The sequence below is a fragment of the Ambystoma mexicanum genome, chromosome 5p (assembly GCF_040938575.1).
Source record: "Ambystoma mexicanum isolate Mex_15411 chromosome 5p, UKY_AmexF1_1, whole genome shotgun sequence".
Taxonomy (NCBI): Eukaryota; Metazoa; Chordata; class Amphibia; order Caudata; family Ambystomatidae; genus Ambystoma; species Ambystoma mexicanum.
Genome location: NC_090930.1, coordinates 299,984,421 through 300,003,037, shown reverse-complemented (window position 1 = coordinate 300,003,037; position 18,617 = coordinate 299,984,421). Strand labels below are relative to the sequence as shown.

At 44.3% G+C, this 18,617-nt stretch overlaps 1 protein-coding gene across 3 annotated transcripts in view; it reads left to right on the top strand.

Moving 5' to 3' along the window:
* The window catches only part of PASD1 (PAS domain containing repressor 1), a 622,352-nt gene that overhangs the window by 579,783 nt on the left and 23,952 nt on the right, over positions 1–18,617 (top strand). For all 3 annotated transcript variants that reach the window (XM_069612735.1, XM_069612734.1, XM_069612736.1), the window contains 2 exons: positions 1,541–2,073; positions 16,833–17,046. In XM_069612735.1, the coding sequence (XP_069468836.1) occupies positions 1,541–2,073; positions 16,833–17,046 (747 nt within the window). The remainder of the gene's footprint in view (positions 1–1,540; positions 2,074–16,832; positions 17,047–18,617) is intronic.

Below are 18,617 nucleotides of genomic sequence, written 5' to 3'. Positions count from 1 at the left end.
TGCTCTCGCTTCAGTCTGCGCTATTTGTTGAAGGGTGGCAAGGGGAAATGGTTCCCAGAGTAATTTCTTCCTGAAGGTGGACGATAAACACCCTAGATTAATCCTTAATGTGATGAGAATTTATGAAAGTCACAATGAGCCACCCACTTAAGCAATCGATTCACAAATGCGACCATGGACTCACCAGTCATTTGACAGGCTGTGTTGAAGGTGTGCCTTTCATGGTCTATGTTGTGCTGAGGGTTGAAGTTTGTACATAGCGCCACCTTGAGCCCTTCAAAAGTTTTGACTTCATCAGACGGGAAGGTAGGGATGAGGTCTTCAACGTCAACACCAACCAGGTTGATAAGTAATCTCCTGGCAAACTTGTCTGGAGCCTTTTCATCATAGGCGGCCATGTAATTCTCTAATCTCCATAGACATCTATCCCATCTCTGTCCCAGGGCTTGTTGATCACACATGTCAGAAGGGCCTGGTCGACGAAATGCATCCGCACTGGGCCTTCATCATCAGATGCATCACTTATTTGCCTCTGACTATCTCTCTCCACATTTACCGACATCTTGCTGCTGTCGGGCACCCTCAGTTTTGCAAGTTGTTGAAAGACTCAAATATGCTCACCAACTTCTGAATTTTCTCTCTTCTTTTTTCTCTATGTGAGGAGGTGTTGAGATCCCATCTTTGTCGCCAGTTTTTGCATCCCTGTACATGAGAATATATCTATACTCCTTCAGCCCCCAACGCGCTGCAGCGCCAAAATGAGGGACATAGAGCCAGAGAACAAGATGCACATTTTTTATTTTACTTTCGCTTTCTGCCTAATGCGGCAGACTTCCTTCGCACATGCGCAAGCGTCATTGGCTGTGTTCGGTGCGATGAGATCTTCTCGTCACGCTGGGTTAACTGTGTGCATGCCGGACACGACAGACTGCTTGGGAAAACACGAGAAGGTATGGAGGAAATGGAGACTATGGAGAGAACAATAACGGAGTAAGAAGCCGCCACCCCACGATATAGCATGGATTAGGCAGGCTAAGGGTTTGGGGAGGCTTCCACTGCACTGGTTAAGGGTGAGGAGGGGTAGTTCCATTCTGTTTTGGTTTCCGGGGGAAGGGAAGGAGTGTGGACATAAGCGGGTGGGAGGAGTTAAAACTTGGGGGATCAATCCTATCTGGTGGGTTATGAGGGATTGTGTACCTGCTATTATGCAATTTACATTTTCCAAGACTATGTTTAACTGCTGTCTTTAATGTTAAATATGATAAACTTGAGTTATGATGTTCTGTTACGTATTATTACATGGTTGATATACAGCAACAATGAGTTACTACCATGCAAAATGAGGAGTGTAGATTAAATATATCACACTGTTATATACACATGAATGCACATCCTTACCTAAATATAACTTATTTTTTTAACTAACTAAAACTAATACTTCTGAGTATTTGTTACAACATTACAGTACTTCATACTGCTTGTTTGATTAACTATTCAACTTTAGTATATGCCAAATCTAATTTTATATTTTAAACAACAGCAGCAGAACCACCACCAGCAGCAGCAAATTCAGCACCAGCAGCCACAGCAGCATCCTCAACAGCTACAGCAACAACCACAACAGCAACCGCAACAGCAACCACAGCAGCAACATCCTCAGCAGCAGCACCTACATCACCAGTCACAACACCAGCACCAACAGCAGCAGCACAAACAGTCACAGCCCCATCACCAACAACAGCAACAAATTAGACAGCAACAGAAGCAACAGCAGCAGCACCAACAACAACAGCAGCAGCACCAACAGCAGCAGCACCAACAGCAACAGCAGCAGCAGCAGCAACAACAGCTTCAACATCACCAGCAACAGCAGCAGCACCAGCATTTAATAAGGGGCAACCAGACTCAGCAAACTGTGCTACCTATTCAGACTCACACAAGCATAGCATTGCCCCTTTACAACAATGCTATGATGTTCTCACAGACTCATCCCATAGCAGTTGCTGCCCAAATACCAACTGACCTCAGCAACAGACAGCAATCGTCTGATTTCAGTCAAGACCGGCATTTGAGGTATGTACCTCAAAATGTTTGTATTTACATTTATAGTTTTTACAAGACATTCAAATGTGAACATAAAATTAACCTAATCTTAACAACATGTAAATGCACAAAAAATGAACTGTACATTTAGACTCCACTCTATAGGCTTTCCGATAATGACCAATTCCCTCTTCGGCAGTGTGGGTATAATCGATGGGGTACAGCAGTGCATAACTGTATCCCAATGGACTGGAATATTTTGCACAAGTGTCGGCAATTGAGAGATGCTTCCTGGCCATTCGTCAGGCAGAAGGCAAAATACATAATCACACATTTCCTGCCAAAGCTGGACATAGTTATGCTGCAGAAGTAATCAGTCTACTACTGCCCAGTGACAGGGAAGATTGTGTAGCTGTGAACTAATGTGCGATGGGGTACGGGAGTGCATAACTGTATCCCAATGGACTGGAATATTTTGCACAAGTGTCGGCAATTGAGAGATGCTTCCTGGGCATTCGTCAGGCAGAAGGCAAAATACATAATCACACATTTCCTGCCAAAGCTGGACATAGTTATGCTGCAGAAGTAATCAGTCTACTACTGCCCAGTGACAGGGAAGATTGTGTAGCTGTGAACTAATGTGCGATGGGGTACAGGAGTGCATAACTGTATCCCAATGGACTGGAATATTTTGCACAAGTGTCGGCAATTGAGAGATGCTTCCTGGGCATTCGTCAGGCAGAAGGCAAAATACATAATCACACATTTCCTGCCAAAGCTGGACATAGTTATGCTGCAGAAGTAATCAGTCTACTACTGCCCATGGACAGGAAAGATTGTGTAGCTGTGAACTAATGTGCAAGCTTGAACAATTTGACATGAATAGTATTTATTTAATTTAACGTGTTTGGTGACTCTTCCTACAGCATGCTCTCTCAGCCCCTGCTGCTTGGCCAGCATTTACTCTTTTGCACAGCCTATCTTACAACAAGTCGACGTGCCCTGTCTTCCCCTCACACACTCTCAAGCATGCATTCTAGGTCCCCCAATGCAGGAGATCCTGCCTCCACTCTGTGGCACCCTCAAATGCAGCATCTGTCTCGCCTACGGGGTATGCTCAGAACCACCCACACCTGTGCAGTATTCCATGAGGCTTGTGAAATGGGTTCTGTCTCTCCACCACGGCATGTTTAATATCCACCGTTATAATCCACCATACACCATCAACCCATTATACACCTCCTTTCAGACCATCAGAGTGCTCCGAATTGGCATCTTAGCAACTATAACCTGGGATTTCCCAATTTTGTCAAATGCTTAACAGCTCAAACGGAAAGAATATTTCGCTATTAATATAGCATCAGTTGATAATCCAGCAATACTGTAGGAGGGCTACAAAACTGTACTGCGAGGTGATCTCAATACTCGTGGCACGACACAAAAACCGGATGAGAGTTAGGGAAGAAATAGAGGCCGATCTGATTCACCTCGAAGGTGAATTTCTTTCCACACACTCAGGTGACACACACAGAATGCTCCTTAAAATGTGGAAGAGGTACCACAACCAGGCGCTAGACAATGCTCACCAAGCACACTGGGCAAAAATGAGCAATATTTATAAGGTAGTGAAGTTAATGTTAAGGTTGGAGAAATGAGACAATGAATTACGACATGTAGAGAGCTGGAGGATGGAGGGGGAGTTAAAATAACAAACAATAAGGAAATAGCTGACACATTCACATAATATTATGAGTCACTCTACTCTACCAGGAGCCCATTGTACCAATTACCCAGGACATTCCCATTATTCTACCACGAACCACGGCACAGCAACAAAAATAAATCAAGCTGGACCAGGACATCACAGAAGATTTGTTCGCTCAGGCGATCTCAGATCTACAGCCAGAGAAATCACCACATCCGAATGGATTCCCAGTGGATGTATGGAAGCCAGGTAACAAAATCTCCAAACCGTTACTTGACCTTTTTCTGAAGGGCAATGAAATGGGCGTGTTACCACCGGACCTCCGACGAACTACTATTGTGGTAGTCGCTAAAAAGGATAAACCCCCTATGAAATGCTCTTTATATAGACCCATCTTGCTCATTAATGGAGAAGCTAAGATCTTAGAAAAGGTATTGGCTAACCTGTTCTTGCAAGTTATTGCCTCGATAATCCATCCCGATCAGTGCATTTGTTTTCCCAACAGATCTACCTGGATGAATATAAGGTGGCTCCAAATGGTGGTGGATCAAGCCCCTCTCATTCAGGGCCCAGTCTTACTCGACTTGAGAAAGCGTTGGAAGGCATGTGATTTGGTGGCGAGATACTGCGATGGATTAAATTGCTCTATGTGAAACCAGTGACAGAGGCGGGGGGCGCGGGTTCTCCAAGCAATTCTCTCTTAAGAGAGGGACTAGACAGAGAAGTCTCCTATCTCATTTATTATTCACTCTCACCATTGAACCTCTGGTGATCTGGTTGACATCAGACCCAGAATGGTGTGTTTTTGTGTGGCCCACTGGACAAGAGGATGGATTGGCATTATATGCCTTGGGAGACCCTGCTCATTCATATCCGAGGGTGACTCATATTCTCCATGAATACGGACTACTCAGCAGGCTTACAGTGAATTGGCACAAATCTACACTGTTTCCAGTACAAGGGCGTGACCTAGCGGTTCCCCAAACTGTAAATACCATATAGCCCATGATACATTTCAATACCTGGCTATACAAGTGTGTGGGGACCAGAGGCTGTTTATTAAACACAACTTGGAACCAGAAACTACCCATTTCTTGCAAGATATTTAACATTGGAAATCACTGCTGATATTGCGCTGGCTAAGGCCACATTGTACAAGATGTTGATGCTTCCCAGATATATGTATGTCCTACAAAATACCCCTGGTGCTTTACCCAAAATAGAATTTGATTGAGTGGATGCTATTTTGAGGGACCTTCTCTGGCAGGGCTCCCATCCCCGAATTGCCCTAACAACGTTAGTTGATTCGGATTCGGCAATCCTATCCCTCCTCAGTGTGGGAGGAGGGATAGGATTGCCGAATTATAGGACATACTACTGGTCGGGCTAAATGGCAAGAGCCAATGAATGGCTGCATGGCGATCTCCAACTGCCCCATGTAAAGGTGGAATACAAATGGATGGGCGGAGCCTCACCGCTATAGGTCATTTACGGTCAGAAAGGGATGTATTCACTTCTGGTAGTCACAAGACAAATTGTCAGGGTTAGGAAAGAAATATCTAAATGGATGGTGTGGGCGGGTGGAATCACACTCTCACAACTGCTTTGGCATAATACAGAACTCTCAAAAATACATAGGATTAGAGTGTCCACTGTGACAAATCTATGGATGTTGTCCCTTCTCTCTGAAGGGAAAACCTTTACCATGTGGCCAGGGTGGTGCGGCCTCAGTCCAACAGTCCCTCTGGGGTTGGTACACATGTGGGAGGATCGCATGGGAGAGGACGCCCCTTATAGGATTAGGGACGACCCTCCCCAGAGAACATGGTATCCCTGCCAATCAAGTGACCCTAGACCCGCTTCCTACCTCCCTAAGAACTACCCCTTCCCTAACAGATTCATAAGTTGTATCATTCCCCTAGAAAGTACTGGGACAAAGAAGAATATGAGTTACGTAAGTGAAGATCCCTTTCCCAGTACTGTGACGAAGAAGACCCCAATGGCTCACACAGGAGTTATACGATCAGTACTGTGATGAGGGAGACATGTAGACGAATGAGGATTACCTGTGAGAACCACATTCAGCAGTCCAGTGTCTTCCTAACTCCTATTGGACAGAGCCAGTATAAATGGGAAGACAGACTCAGGAAGTATGAGAGAAGCTCTCCCTGGAGGAGCAAGGAGCAGGAATCCGGTGTTGTAAGAGATGAGGCTGTGGACTGCTGTTCCATCCAGAGAGAGAGGGAACCTTTGAACCCCAACAGCATGTGGGGAACTGAGGGAGGCTGGAGGAACCCAGAAGACCAGTGGGCCACCCAGAAAGGGGGAGTGCCGTTGAACTCCAGCAGTGTGCAAGGGACAGAGTGAAGCTGGAAACCCTCTCAATGGAGCAGACCCCGTTGGAGACACAAACGCTACCGGAGACTCAGAGAGGAACACAGCTGCCCGGGAAATGCTAATGTCTGGAAGGAGGAAGGAAACGGGTATGCAGGGACCTGGGAGGTGTTGCAGGTTGAGGGGAGCAACAGGCTAAGCACAGGAAGTCAAGAATAGGAGAGTAGGGGACCCTACCCTTTCAAAGTCAGAAGCAACAAATGAAAAACCAAGGATAACAGAGTCTTGGATCGCAAATAAGTTGTATACTTGGCAGGAGAGTGAACCAAGAGGATACAACAAAGCCGTAACAGTATGGGACCCACACCCAAATAACAGAAAAGAGAAGTAGAGGGTCTGGGGCCCCAAGTGAGTTGCATACTTGGCAGGAGAGTGAACTAAAGGGATACAACAGAGCTGTGCGAGTCTGGGACCCGCACCCACCTAAGAAACTGAAATTTAAAGCCAAGAAGGTCTGGGACCCTGTGAGAGACAAAAGAGGGACAATTCATGCAGACCTGTTGACTTGGCAGGAGAGAGAGCCAAGCCACTTTTCCGAGTCAAGAACCCTGGAACTGATCAAAATAATTTTACGGTTCGTAGCAGAGTGTGTCAAGCATGTAGGACACAGGAACTGTGAAGTCAAGCAACAGTTCCTCTTGACTTATTCAGAGAGTTGAGATAAAGTCTAGGGGAAAGGAGAGCAAACCTAACATTGGCATTGTACGCCTGGTAGCAGAGCATACCAAGCTGGTAGGAAACAGGACTGTGAAGTCTAACAATAGTTCCTCATGAGATATTCAGGATTTAAGATAAGAAGAAGAATTCTAGGGGAAAGGAGCACCACCCTAGCTTTTGGAATCGTGTATTTTGAAACATTATTTTGTATCACTTTTATGCCAGCAAGACTGGGAACCTTTCTGTTTAAGAGCAAAATGAACACTTGTTACTTTGAAGAGACCATCCTTGTACAGTTAACTTATACTATTAGTGTTAAGGACAGTAATAGGTTTTTGGACACCACAGTGACAGACTTCTTAGTTTCGGACTTCACGACAATTTCACTTGTTTCCTTTGTGGCGGGTAAACTCCTCTTACTCTCTGGGACACAGGCGCACATGTCCAACCCTTTTTTCATTAATAAAAGTGGCCACCATTGGCCACTTTTGTGTCCATGCCTTGCTTGTGCACCCTTACACCACCCTGTGGATTTGAACAACTATTTTGGTTCTGGGAGATATTGTACAAGAAGGGTACCTGCTTTCATTCCAAAACCTTCAAATCAAATTCGACTTGCCTATGTCTGAATTCTACCATTACATACAACTCATTCATGCCCTGCAATGCCTCACAAGGGACTTCCATGACACCCCTCCCCACTCGCCTTTGGAGATCAACCTCCCAATCAAGACCAAAGCTACCTCTACTTTATATCAAGTCATAGTGTCAGCCACTTCTCAAAAGCTACAACAGCTCACAACTTAATGGGTGGCTGATATGGGATGCCTTGATGCAGAAGAGTTGATCAAGGTGCTTATGTTCCCCCGTATGGTGGCAATTTCATCCAGATTGCACCTGGTGGAATTTTAGATCCTACACAGAGTCCATTATGCATGGACAATGCTATTTAGATGTGACCGAGCTCGCAATCAAAACGGTCTAAGATGCAAATCTTCTGATGGCACCTTTTTCCACACTATACGTCAGTGTCCAACGATAACCCACTATTTGTACAAGATCCTTGGTAAATTAACGACGGTAATTGACGAAGTATCTGAGGAGCCAAAATTGCTGCTATTAGGCGGCGTATGGTGCGACTCTTCCCTGAATCGATATAACAAAAGGGTGTCCAACATGGATATATGTATGATGATGGAGGAACGTGTTTATAATTCCTGTGGTTGTCTCGAAAAAGTTCAGAAGATCCTGGCAAGGTGTAGAAATGCATGATTACATTCAACGGGCTGACTGAAGGAATGGTTCTGACCTATCACCAATTGATGATCTAATTATTAGTTGTAATGCAAAAATCAAGGAAGTATGTATTTTGTCTTGACGTTTGTTAAATACCAATCAAAAGTTTATTCAAAAAATTGGAGGAAAAAAAACGTGTTGAGAGCGATTCATTGTTTGAACAAAGCCAAGCTCGAGAGTGCCTGGAAGGACTAGCAATCTCCTCAAACGCGAAGCAAACATGGCTTTTCAATTATGAAGTTGTTCTGTTTTTGGTAAAGGCCAAGCAAAGGTGCTAACACTTATATATAAACATACATTGCAGTATTACCTATATATCAATGTGATCGAAAGTATACAAGGACATATACTTTCGAAGTAATACGTTATTAAAATGTGCCCAATGATGTGATATGATAGGTTATTTATAACGCTTTTAATACCCAGAGGCTTCTAAGCGCGGACCCAGGGATCGAACAAGTGTTGCTCCACGTCGTCGTGCTTCCAAGGTGAGCACGTTGCCCCTGAGCTATCCTCCCAAAACAAAAGTATATCATTGTAAGAAACATTTTACACAGGCACAGGGTTATTATCAAAACATCAGGAATGTGACTTCGATTTATGGACCTGGAGAGGTTGGTGTTGGAAAATCAGAAGTTGGAGGGATTACAGATCTCGGGAAACACTGCCCCATATTGTGAGGTTGTGTGAGGACCGTGGCACTGCCACGGTCCATGCTGTGCACTATCTGCACAACAATCCAGTATTCCCAATGCCTCCTAAAACGAACAAGGGCTCATTTTTGAGTCCCCCAGATCGATCAAATAGGTGCTAAAAGCAGGTGCTAAAGTGTAACGCCTGTTTTAACACATATTTTAGCAATCTTGGGAACTCTGTAGGTTGTTTGCAGGCAGATCTGGAGAACAGAAAAAGGTTTCTGTATCTGCCTGTCCTGAAGAACATTGCTGCAAAAACCACAAGGTTTCACGTCAACATGGCTTTCTCATGCTGGCGTTAAATGTTAGGATTCCTATTGAATCTATCTGTTTTTAATACCTGGTAAAAGGAGACAGATTCACGAGGAATCCATTGCAGACCCTTCCGACTATCCTTTTACATCTAACTGGTAACAAAATGTTATTTTAACGTATGTAAGTATACCTTTGTACTGCGCCTTATCGCCACTAAAGTAGTTTCAAAGCACATACCTTAGTCTGCTTGGAAGTAGAGCAAGAGTGAATTAAAAGAGAGGGAAGCAGGGAAGGAAGTTGCAGACGCAGGGATGGAGTCAAGCGGGGGAAAGGCTTTGTATTAGTGTAGACGCTGTTATTTCACTATATCTTCTAGAGAGGTAAGAATGTTGGGTTAATATACACATTGGGATTCCAAGGCAGTTTTGAGAGAAATATAGGTTAGAGATGAAGTAGTGTTGGGTGCGGGAAGGGCTCATAGTCGGGCAATCCCGATAGATACAAAGGCTTCAAATACTTGCAATGTCTATTTATGGTATCGCAGGTGAGATCCTGAATAGTTATTCTGGGACGCCCTAGTCCACTCCAGAAGGTGGCCTACTCCAAGCTTAGGACGTATGAGATGGTGAATGTTGTTGCTAAGAAAGAGACAAAGAATTAATAAAGACTGGTTATAGGTTAAAGGATCGAAAAAAAGGGTCGAATGGTCAAAGGATCGACTCAAAAGTACGGAAAACAAACAAAAGGATTTTTTTTGGGGGGGGTCCCCCCCAACCCCTGATTTTTTGGTAAAAAACATTTTTTTTACCTATACGAAAACCAAAAACAAAAAATATAATTAAAAAAAAAATGTGATCCTTTTGTTTTCGGCCCTATTGTGTCGATCCTTTTGCATTCGATCCTTTTTCATTCGATGCTTTAACTGGACAGCAGTAAAAAGTTGATGAACCCTGTCTCAATATGTAAAGTGTGTTCATGTGCTCCTTACCTTCTTGGGTGGCTTCTGAGGTACCTTAATGCAGAAGGCCAAACGTCAGTGTGATTTGGAAAAGGGGTGCAGGCTCTGGCTGGCATACATATATCCAGTGATATGGATACAGAATAGTGAAAATGTAGGGATCCAACTCTGGACATAGCTAATGAACCCATGCTCGTTATTTACATCAACTTTTTATTTCACAACCTAGAGTGAAAGGATGTTCTTCCAGTACTAGGCAGCAGAAGGGACGTTTTTTACAAAGTGTCCTGAGCAATGTTGTTCCTTGGTCCAATTCTGAACAGTTGGCAGGCAGGCAGAGCTTCGCGGCCCCGTCCTGATTTGTTAGCTTTCTTGTTAGTAGATCTGAGAATCAGACACCATGCTAGTGTGCATACTGAAATGAAGGTCTACATTTAGCCTAAAACGTAGTCCCTAACCTTGGAGCTATACCAATCGCACAGAGAAATTAGACCTGCCACAAGGCGATTGTCTATGTAAAGCAGTTTAGAGGCCATAAGTAGTTTTTGCCTGAGTGATGGGCTCCAGATGTGCCCCAGCATCCCAGTTAAATTGTAGTGACTTTTTGTCCCAGGGTTACCTTTTAAATTATTCCATGGGACGTACTCCTGAATACTAATTCGGGATGGCTCAGTTGGGAGCCCAGATGTGGCCATGCCTAGGATAGACTGAGTGAAAGATAAATCTTGTTGGAGAACAAACAGATAGGAAGAGCTGCACTCAAAAGAGGGGAACTAGTTTGATATGTTGATAATATATTGCCTGAGTGTGCAGAGAGCGGCACATGTTACATGACAGTCACTGTAGGGCTATGGCTCGTTTTGTTGTCTGTACATCACTTATATACCACAGTACGAATAACTCACAGGAGGAGCAGGGAGGGAATCGTTCAGGCTGCAAGCCAACATCATAAACACCACTATGCCACAGTGGAGAGAAAGGGCATTAAACAAAAGTGAAGGTGCTTCTAAAGAGACTCAGAGGCAAGACAAATTATGATCTGAATTTGTACACCCGAAAACCGTTTTAATAACAATAGTCAGGAGAGGTTCTATGTCCCAAATGGGAATGTCCTATTCGTGACTCCCTGAAAAATGATCACAATTTTCAGTAAAAAAAATGTTGTTTTTCTCTTTACATTTCAAGGTTTTTACATTGCATCAAATCCCCACCGTAGAGGTCTCAGTGTCCCTTGCCTTGTCCTTTTGTACAAAATGTTTAAGGACATGAACACACCTTTGGCACACCTTTGGCACAGCAGTGTACAGACTTGCACAGTGCAAAGGTGTTATTTTAGGCCTGGGTATGTTGAAACCTTGCCCAAGAAAACAGGACAGCAGGGCCCGTCTATTTGCCCTTATACTTACTCCCCCCTCCTTCAAAAGGCCGATTTAAACAGACAGGAACTCTGGGAGGCACATTGCTATTCTGTGAGCAATTCCCTGGACTTAGCCCTGAAGTTCTTTAGGACTGCTGGGAACTTTCTGAGGATAGTTAGTGGTGTGCTTTGCTGCTAAAAATCCTAGACCGAGCAGCCTACAACCAGATCCAACATTACCTAGAATCCAACCACATACTAGGGATGCGTCAATCAGGTTTCTTTCCTGGCCGTGGTATCGACACCGCACTACTTGACCTTAAAATCCAAATGGATGCCATCAAGGATGAAGGCAAACCAGCACTCCTCCTTTACTAGAGCTGTCGCCTGCTTTTGACCTAGTAGACCACACAACTTTATGCCTTCACCTTACAGCTTCAGCCAACTTCTCCAAGGAATCCTCGCTCTGGATCACCTCCTTCCGGAAAGGAAGGACCATGAGAGTCTTCACTGACATGGACAGTGCACTCCCCATCCCATGCAGCATTCCCCAAGGATCCTGTGTTTCCCCATCACTATATAATATATTCCCAAACCCTTATTTGACCTCCTGGACAACCTTGGCATATCTTACACAAACTACGCTGACAACACCCAAGTCGTCCTCTACCGGACAAGCACCTACCACACAGACTCATTAATGCTTAACAAAGTTTACCTGACAATCCAGTCCTGGATGGCCTCTAATTACTTGTGTCTCAATGATGACAAGACTGATATCTTATTGGTAGGCTCCCCCATAGTACTAAACAAACAAAGCCCACAATTCTCATCCTTCCTAATAGATGGAATCCAGATCCCCGTCTCAGACGCAATAGAATCCTTAGGCGTATACATGGACACCTCCTTATCCCTAAACAGACAAGTCAGTGCCATTGACTCTTCATCAGCCTAGACAGCTAAACTAATCAACGGAGCTAGACAATTCCTCAATTCAGATAGCTGCATGACCATTTCCAGAGCAATCATGGGGGCTATGTTGGACTACTGTAACGTCCTATTTGCAGGAACCTCCAAAACGAACCAAAATAAACTGCAAGTAATACAGAATAATGCCCTCAGAGCAGCACTGAACACCCCCAAAAAGGGACCGCATGACAGCCGCCAGAAGAAAAGCTCATTGGCTCCATATCAAGGAAAGGATCATCTTCAAGACTCTCCATCACACACAAAGCAAGACTGCCCTCATACCTTTCCCAAAATATTGAAACAACTAAATCGAACAGACCAACAATATCCTTCCATGCCCAGATACTGACCATACAAAGAGTAAAAAGAGCCCAAGAAGGGGGTGGATCAGCTTCCCAACAGTCGCAGTCAACCACTGGTACTCCCTCCCAGCAGATCTAAGAGCAGAGAACTCATACTGGGCCTTCTGAAAAAACCCTGACAACCTGGCTGTTTGCCTAAACGCCCTCCCACCTGAATGTCACCACACATGCACTCCACATCTTGCTATGTCCTACTCCTCTCTTAACATAGGTCTACTCCCAACGATTGTTTATCCACTCCCATTGTATTACGGCTCCACCCCCTGATAAGAACCAAGATTGTGCATAAATGTATGTAGAATAAATGCATAAATATAACTGGTCTGCAACAGCGCCCTGATGCCTGAGGGTTGAGGCGCTTTATAAATGTAAAACATAAATAAATGAAATAAATAATACTGCAGTTGGGCTCTTCTGGGAGCTAATCTGCATAATTCAACCTAGTCTACCTTTCTCAACCTGGGCCACTGTTATTTTCTCCTGTCTATATTGGGCAGCATGAGGCAATTGGGTCCAAACAGGGTTGTAGAGACTGCCTGCGAGCTTACATTTGCTGGTCTTTTTGTTGTCTCATTTATTTGGGTCTTGCAACATGCCACCTTACATCACAAAACAGGCCATAACATGGCCTAACCAGCTAGTATAACAAAGCCAGCACCATTTTCCAAAAAAAAGAAAGGACGAATAAATACATACAACTGTGAGGGACACCAACCTAAACGGAAAAGCAAGGTGTGCATCAAAAGCATACATTCAAGTTAGCGTGTATTTAGATTTGGGAAGAAAACACATTGATCCTGACAGAAAATAATTTCAAAACGGGTTTGTTTTCTTGCTCTGTGTTTTGTCATGCCACTATGTGTCTCAGAGAGCACATCATTTCAAAGCAGAGTATATCAAAGATAGCATTGTGCAGGCAGATATCAAAAACACACTATAGCTTAGCATAACAAACAAATAATAATTTAACCCAACATAATAGAACTGCAAAGGTAGCATGTCTCAAATAAGATATGTGTATGCTGCTAAACACAGACATACACGCTGCATGGTGTTGCATAAAAGATTCTTCAAGTCGTCCAAAAATCTGAGAATGCCCTAAAAACGTTGGCTACATCCATACATTGGGCCTCGTTACGACCCTGGCGGTAGAGTGATAACGGCGCCAGTAGTGCTGCCGCTGCCGTTATCACTCTACCGCCACATTACGAGTTCTGCTTGCGGGGCCGCTTTGCACGCCTGGTCAAACCAGACGTGCAGAGCGGCACCCGCTAGCAGAACATGATGGTAGCAATGGTCCCGTTATTTACCATCCTCCCCATTCCCATGCAGCCCTACGGGGGCTCAAATGGGAATGGGAACGTACAAGGTCCGGATCCCGTGAATGTGAATTACCGGGCCCGCAAAGGTCGGAATGGTCCAGTAATTCCCATTTTTCGGGACCCGGACCCAAGTTTGGGGTTAGCCATGCCGGTAAAAACGGCATGGCTATCTCCAAACTCGTAATGAGGCCCATTGCATTTAAATATATTCTGAATATTGTTTGTGCAATCCTCCTCACATTTGTAGGGACAGGTATAAACATTGGACTTCAATATAGAAGTAATGCCATCTACTTTGGCAGTCTATTTTTCTGACCCGGAAATATGCGGGACATGCTTACTATGGTTAAGCCTTCACCGGCCTCAAAACAGGAGTGAGCGGTACAGTTTCTTCTCTGTGGTTTCATTTCTGACCAATGATCCATTTAAACATATTGGAAATCACAGTGCTAGGTCAGGGGAATATCGAGTACTAGGCTTTCACACCGTCACGGGGGAGTCCTCCTTGACCTCTCCCAAGTTATTGTCTGTATCCTTTGAGATCCACCCCACAAAATGTGGGTGTTGCATAGTCCCCGGTGTTGCCCCCAGTACTCCTTTCACAATTATCTAATTATCTAATTATGAGAGGTGTTTTGAGGGGCCATCGCTGTGAATATCCAGCACTTACATTGGTATGGGTGGGTTTCGAGGAGCACATGGCATACCTGGATAGGGTTTTCCAAGAGGACCCAACACCTAACCCTCCTCTATCACCCAGCACCATGATTTCAGCCACTGCTCTACTTGAACAGTGTGCAGTATTAAATCTTCAACTGTCAGCTTTGTAATCCCAAAGCGGGTGGGTGACAACACAATTGGTTAAAGAGGCAGCATGCATGTTGTTATGAATTGTGGGAATGTGTCCACTTCTGTGAGGCTAGGGAGGTAAGCCCACTCTACAACACCCCCCAATGGGTCGAGACAAGTGGGATCTCACCGAGAGAGACTCCCCCTTTGGGGACAAAGCCTCCCATTACTATGAGGAACTCCCTGATGGCCTCCAAGGGATGGCTTATATGGACTTATACAATATACCAAACTGTCAGATTTCTCATGCAGATAACAGGAAGTTATATTATGGAACGACAAGAAATTGAAGTTATCCCTTTAAATTGAAGTCTCCAAAAGAGAGTACAACGAGGAGGCTGAAAAAGGATGCAAGACCAATAAGTGAGAGAGAGGAAGCCGAGAGAGAGCAAGGACCCAAGAGATACAGAGAAAGCTCCCTGTGTGTAATTGAGCAGAAGAAGGTGGTGCTCTGGGAGAACGCAGAGCCAGCGTGCAACAGAGCTTCTCCAGCATGAAACCAGAAATTCTGAGCAACCGATGTGTGAGAAAGGAAGAAAGTCAAGCAAGGTGGCGGAAAAAGAGCGATGGTGGCGTGACCATGGAATCAGAGTGGTGGGCAGTCTGCCCGCACAGCAGCACAGAAACCATCCAGGCAGTAAGTAGCTCCCAGTCCCAGTCCCGATCCCTGTGGCATCCCAAAGACAAGAATAGCTCATCCAGGAAGGAGACACTATGGAAAGCAAGCCAAGAAGCGGCAACGAGAAGGAAAGAGAATCCAAGGGTTTGCAGGTACCACCGATGTTGCCCCGGAACTCATAAGGTAGAACAGGGAATGGGACTATCGGCAAGGCAAGTGGGACTCCTAAGTTAAGCAAAACTGGTCTGAGTACTAATGAGAAAACTATTGGAAATAAACCGGTGAAACATAGCTGTTTGAATTAGATAAAGAGAAATACAAAATGAGAAAGAAATTAAATTTGAGACTTATCACTTTGGGGAAAAGGGAAGGCCCACCCATATCTCAAAGATAAAGAAGAGCACAGAAAAGAAAGACATATGGGGAGAACAAACCTGTGAAGCCAGGAAGCACAAACCCATACATGAAACTGCACCCAGGGAATGCGGGAATTGTAATTGGAACTTGAGATACCATAAAAGAGAGGAGAAGAGTGCAACCGAGATTCAGGAGCCCCACAATAGGGAGAAAAGTAACCTAAATTGACTTAAGCTGACAAGGAAGAATAAGGACCAGGGAAGTATCAACACCCTAAAAGAACTGCAATACTTGATATAGTGGATGACAAGAGACTATTTGCATATGGTATAATGAAAGGAGTAAGAGAAGTCAGAAGAAACCTCTGACAATACACAAGCACTATGAGAAGGGAGTCGCTCTCCTGTCCTTAGCTATTTATAATAGTCGTAGGGTCAGATAGCTTCGATTTGGACAGAGGACAGATTTGTTTTTGGACATTCATCCTGACTGATGAGACCCTTAGTTGGTAAGATAGGCAGCGAACACTGCATAGCTATAAGGAGAGTTAGATCTTATTTTACTGTAGATAAACATCACAGTAAGAACATGTCTTTACTGTGTCTGTGTTATTCTTCTGATCCTCCACAATGTTCATGGGAAACAGCCCTAGGCATATGTGGTTTGGTGGTGGATGGCCGAGCTGAACAGTATCCATACTGCTCATCTCTGTTGCACCATCGTGTAATTTAGTGGGTTCCTCATAGGGCGGCAATTATGGTCAACACCTGGCAGTATGCTTGCACCCAATAAATATATCTGTCTACTAAACGGGAAGGGTCAGGCACACAGTGCAGGGGCAAAACACCTCAACACTGCTCAGTAGACCTGACATGTGCATGTAAACTGAGATACAGCTCAAGAAAAAATAGAATATATAATTGGCTTTTTTCATATTTTTGTTTACTGTAATTAATTGGCTGTGAATTTCCCTGAATCTCACTCATGTTTACAGGTTTGTTCAAGATGCGCAGATGCTGCCAGCCTCGCTAACGATGCAGCCAATCACCTGCAGCACAGTCATTGCTCCGCCTCCACCCCCTGCATTTACGCCTACCGTGATGATCCCAAGCGCCAGCTTTTCCACACACCAGGCGCTACCGACAGTTCATTTACAGCAGCAGCAGCAACAGCAGCAGCAGGTTCAGCAGCACCATTTATATCTTCAGGTAAGAATTTTCAGGCTCTTCTGACACCCACCTACAATGTTATCGAAGAGGCAAGATTTTCTAGGCAAACGTTTTCCTGAAATAGATGTCACTAGATGTGAAGGTATAACTCCCCATGTTGAGCAAGACTTGCAGCCATACTTAGGTAACAAGCATCAGAGGTATGAAAGCAACTCATATGCTACTGGACATAATCAGTGAGACTCAATGCATACAGCAACCACATTCTCGCTGCAATGACAGTGCTAAGAGATTAGAGGGAGAACCACGTGCTTTTAAGCTGGGAGATCTTTTTTCATGGGAGTGCGAGGGAATGGCCGGTATGTGACTTGCTTTCTGAGCTCCAGTGGGTTGGATAGTTTTCAAAGACCCTAGATTGCCTTTTCTTCGTGTCATGGGCGAGCAGCAAGCAAGAATGATTCAACGCCTCCTTGTTTGGGATTTATTGGGGTGCATGAATTTGAGAACTGTTTGCAGACTGGTTGGAGTTGTAAGGGAGATTCTGTCCTTTTTGTAGTGTTTTAGCAGGGATATTATCAAAAGCGATTTTTGGGATTGGGAAGGTGAACCAGATATTTGTATTCTTTAAGATGAGAAGTGAGAGAACCTTGTGACATCTCTTTCCAAATTGCTTAACAATATATATATATATATATATATATATATATATATATACATATTCAGTGAAAACACTTTGTTAAAGAGAGGTTATGGTTACAAGTAAAATAAAAAAAACTCCGAAATTAGCCAGCTATGGTAAGCTAAGCAACCATAACCCACACCACCACCGTGCACTGCTAAGACTTCCATTCCACCCAGGACAGCCTACTTCTGTGGGACACAAAATCCCACCACTACCTTGCAAACGATAAAAGATGCTGTTGACCCATATCTTTCGAAGACAACAATACCCTGTATATACTGCAACACACCACTCTGCAGTGGGGAGCAATTTCGAAGTGCTTTTGAAGCTGTAATCAAGGATCATGAGAAACACTGCCCCTACCTTAGATGTAACACACGCGCAACATCTCCCCTGTCCACCTGCCCCTCCATGTTAGTTCTTGGTGCCATTTCCACCCCACCTTACTTTCTGACCTCTCCTGCAAAATAAATAAAGGTTGACCTTTCACAGTTGAAAAATAGAATTAAAAAATAATCTTATAGACTCCATCTACTTTATATTTCTCAGTAAAATAGATAGACTCAATAATATTTTCCAACATTTACATTAGCATTTTGTGTTATGCTAATGGAAATAATGTGTAATGTCATCCCCCGTTCCAGGGGCTAGAATGGGGGATAACAGCCTGGCAGCCCAGGTTATCGGCCCAAGCAAAGCAAGGGTGGATAACGAGGGCTCCAGACAGTTATCCCCCGTTCCAGCCCCTGCAAAGGGGGATGAAGGCCATTACCACCCAAAGCGGTAACCCGGGGTGCAACAAAAATTATTTTCCTTTCTACAGCGGGACTCATGCTGCGTCCCGCTGTAGCAAGGAATATCCTTTTCCAAGATGGCCACCATGGTAAGGGATGGCAGGCTTTCCATGGTGGCCTGTGGGAGGCGAACA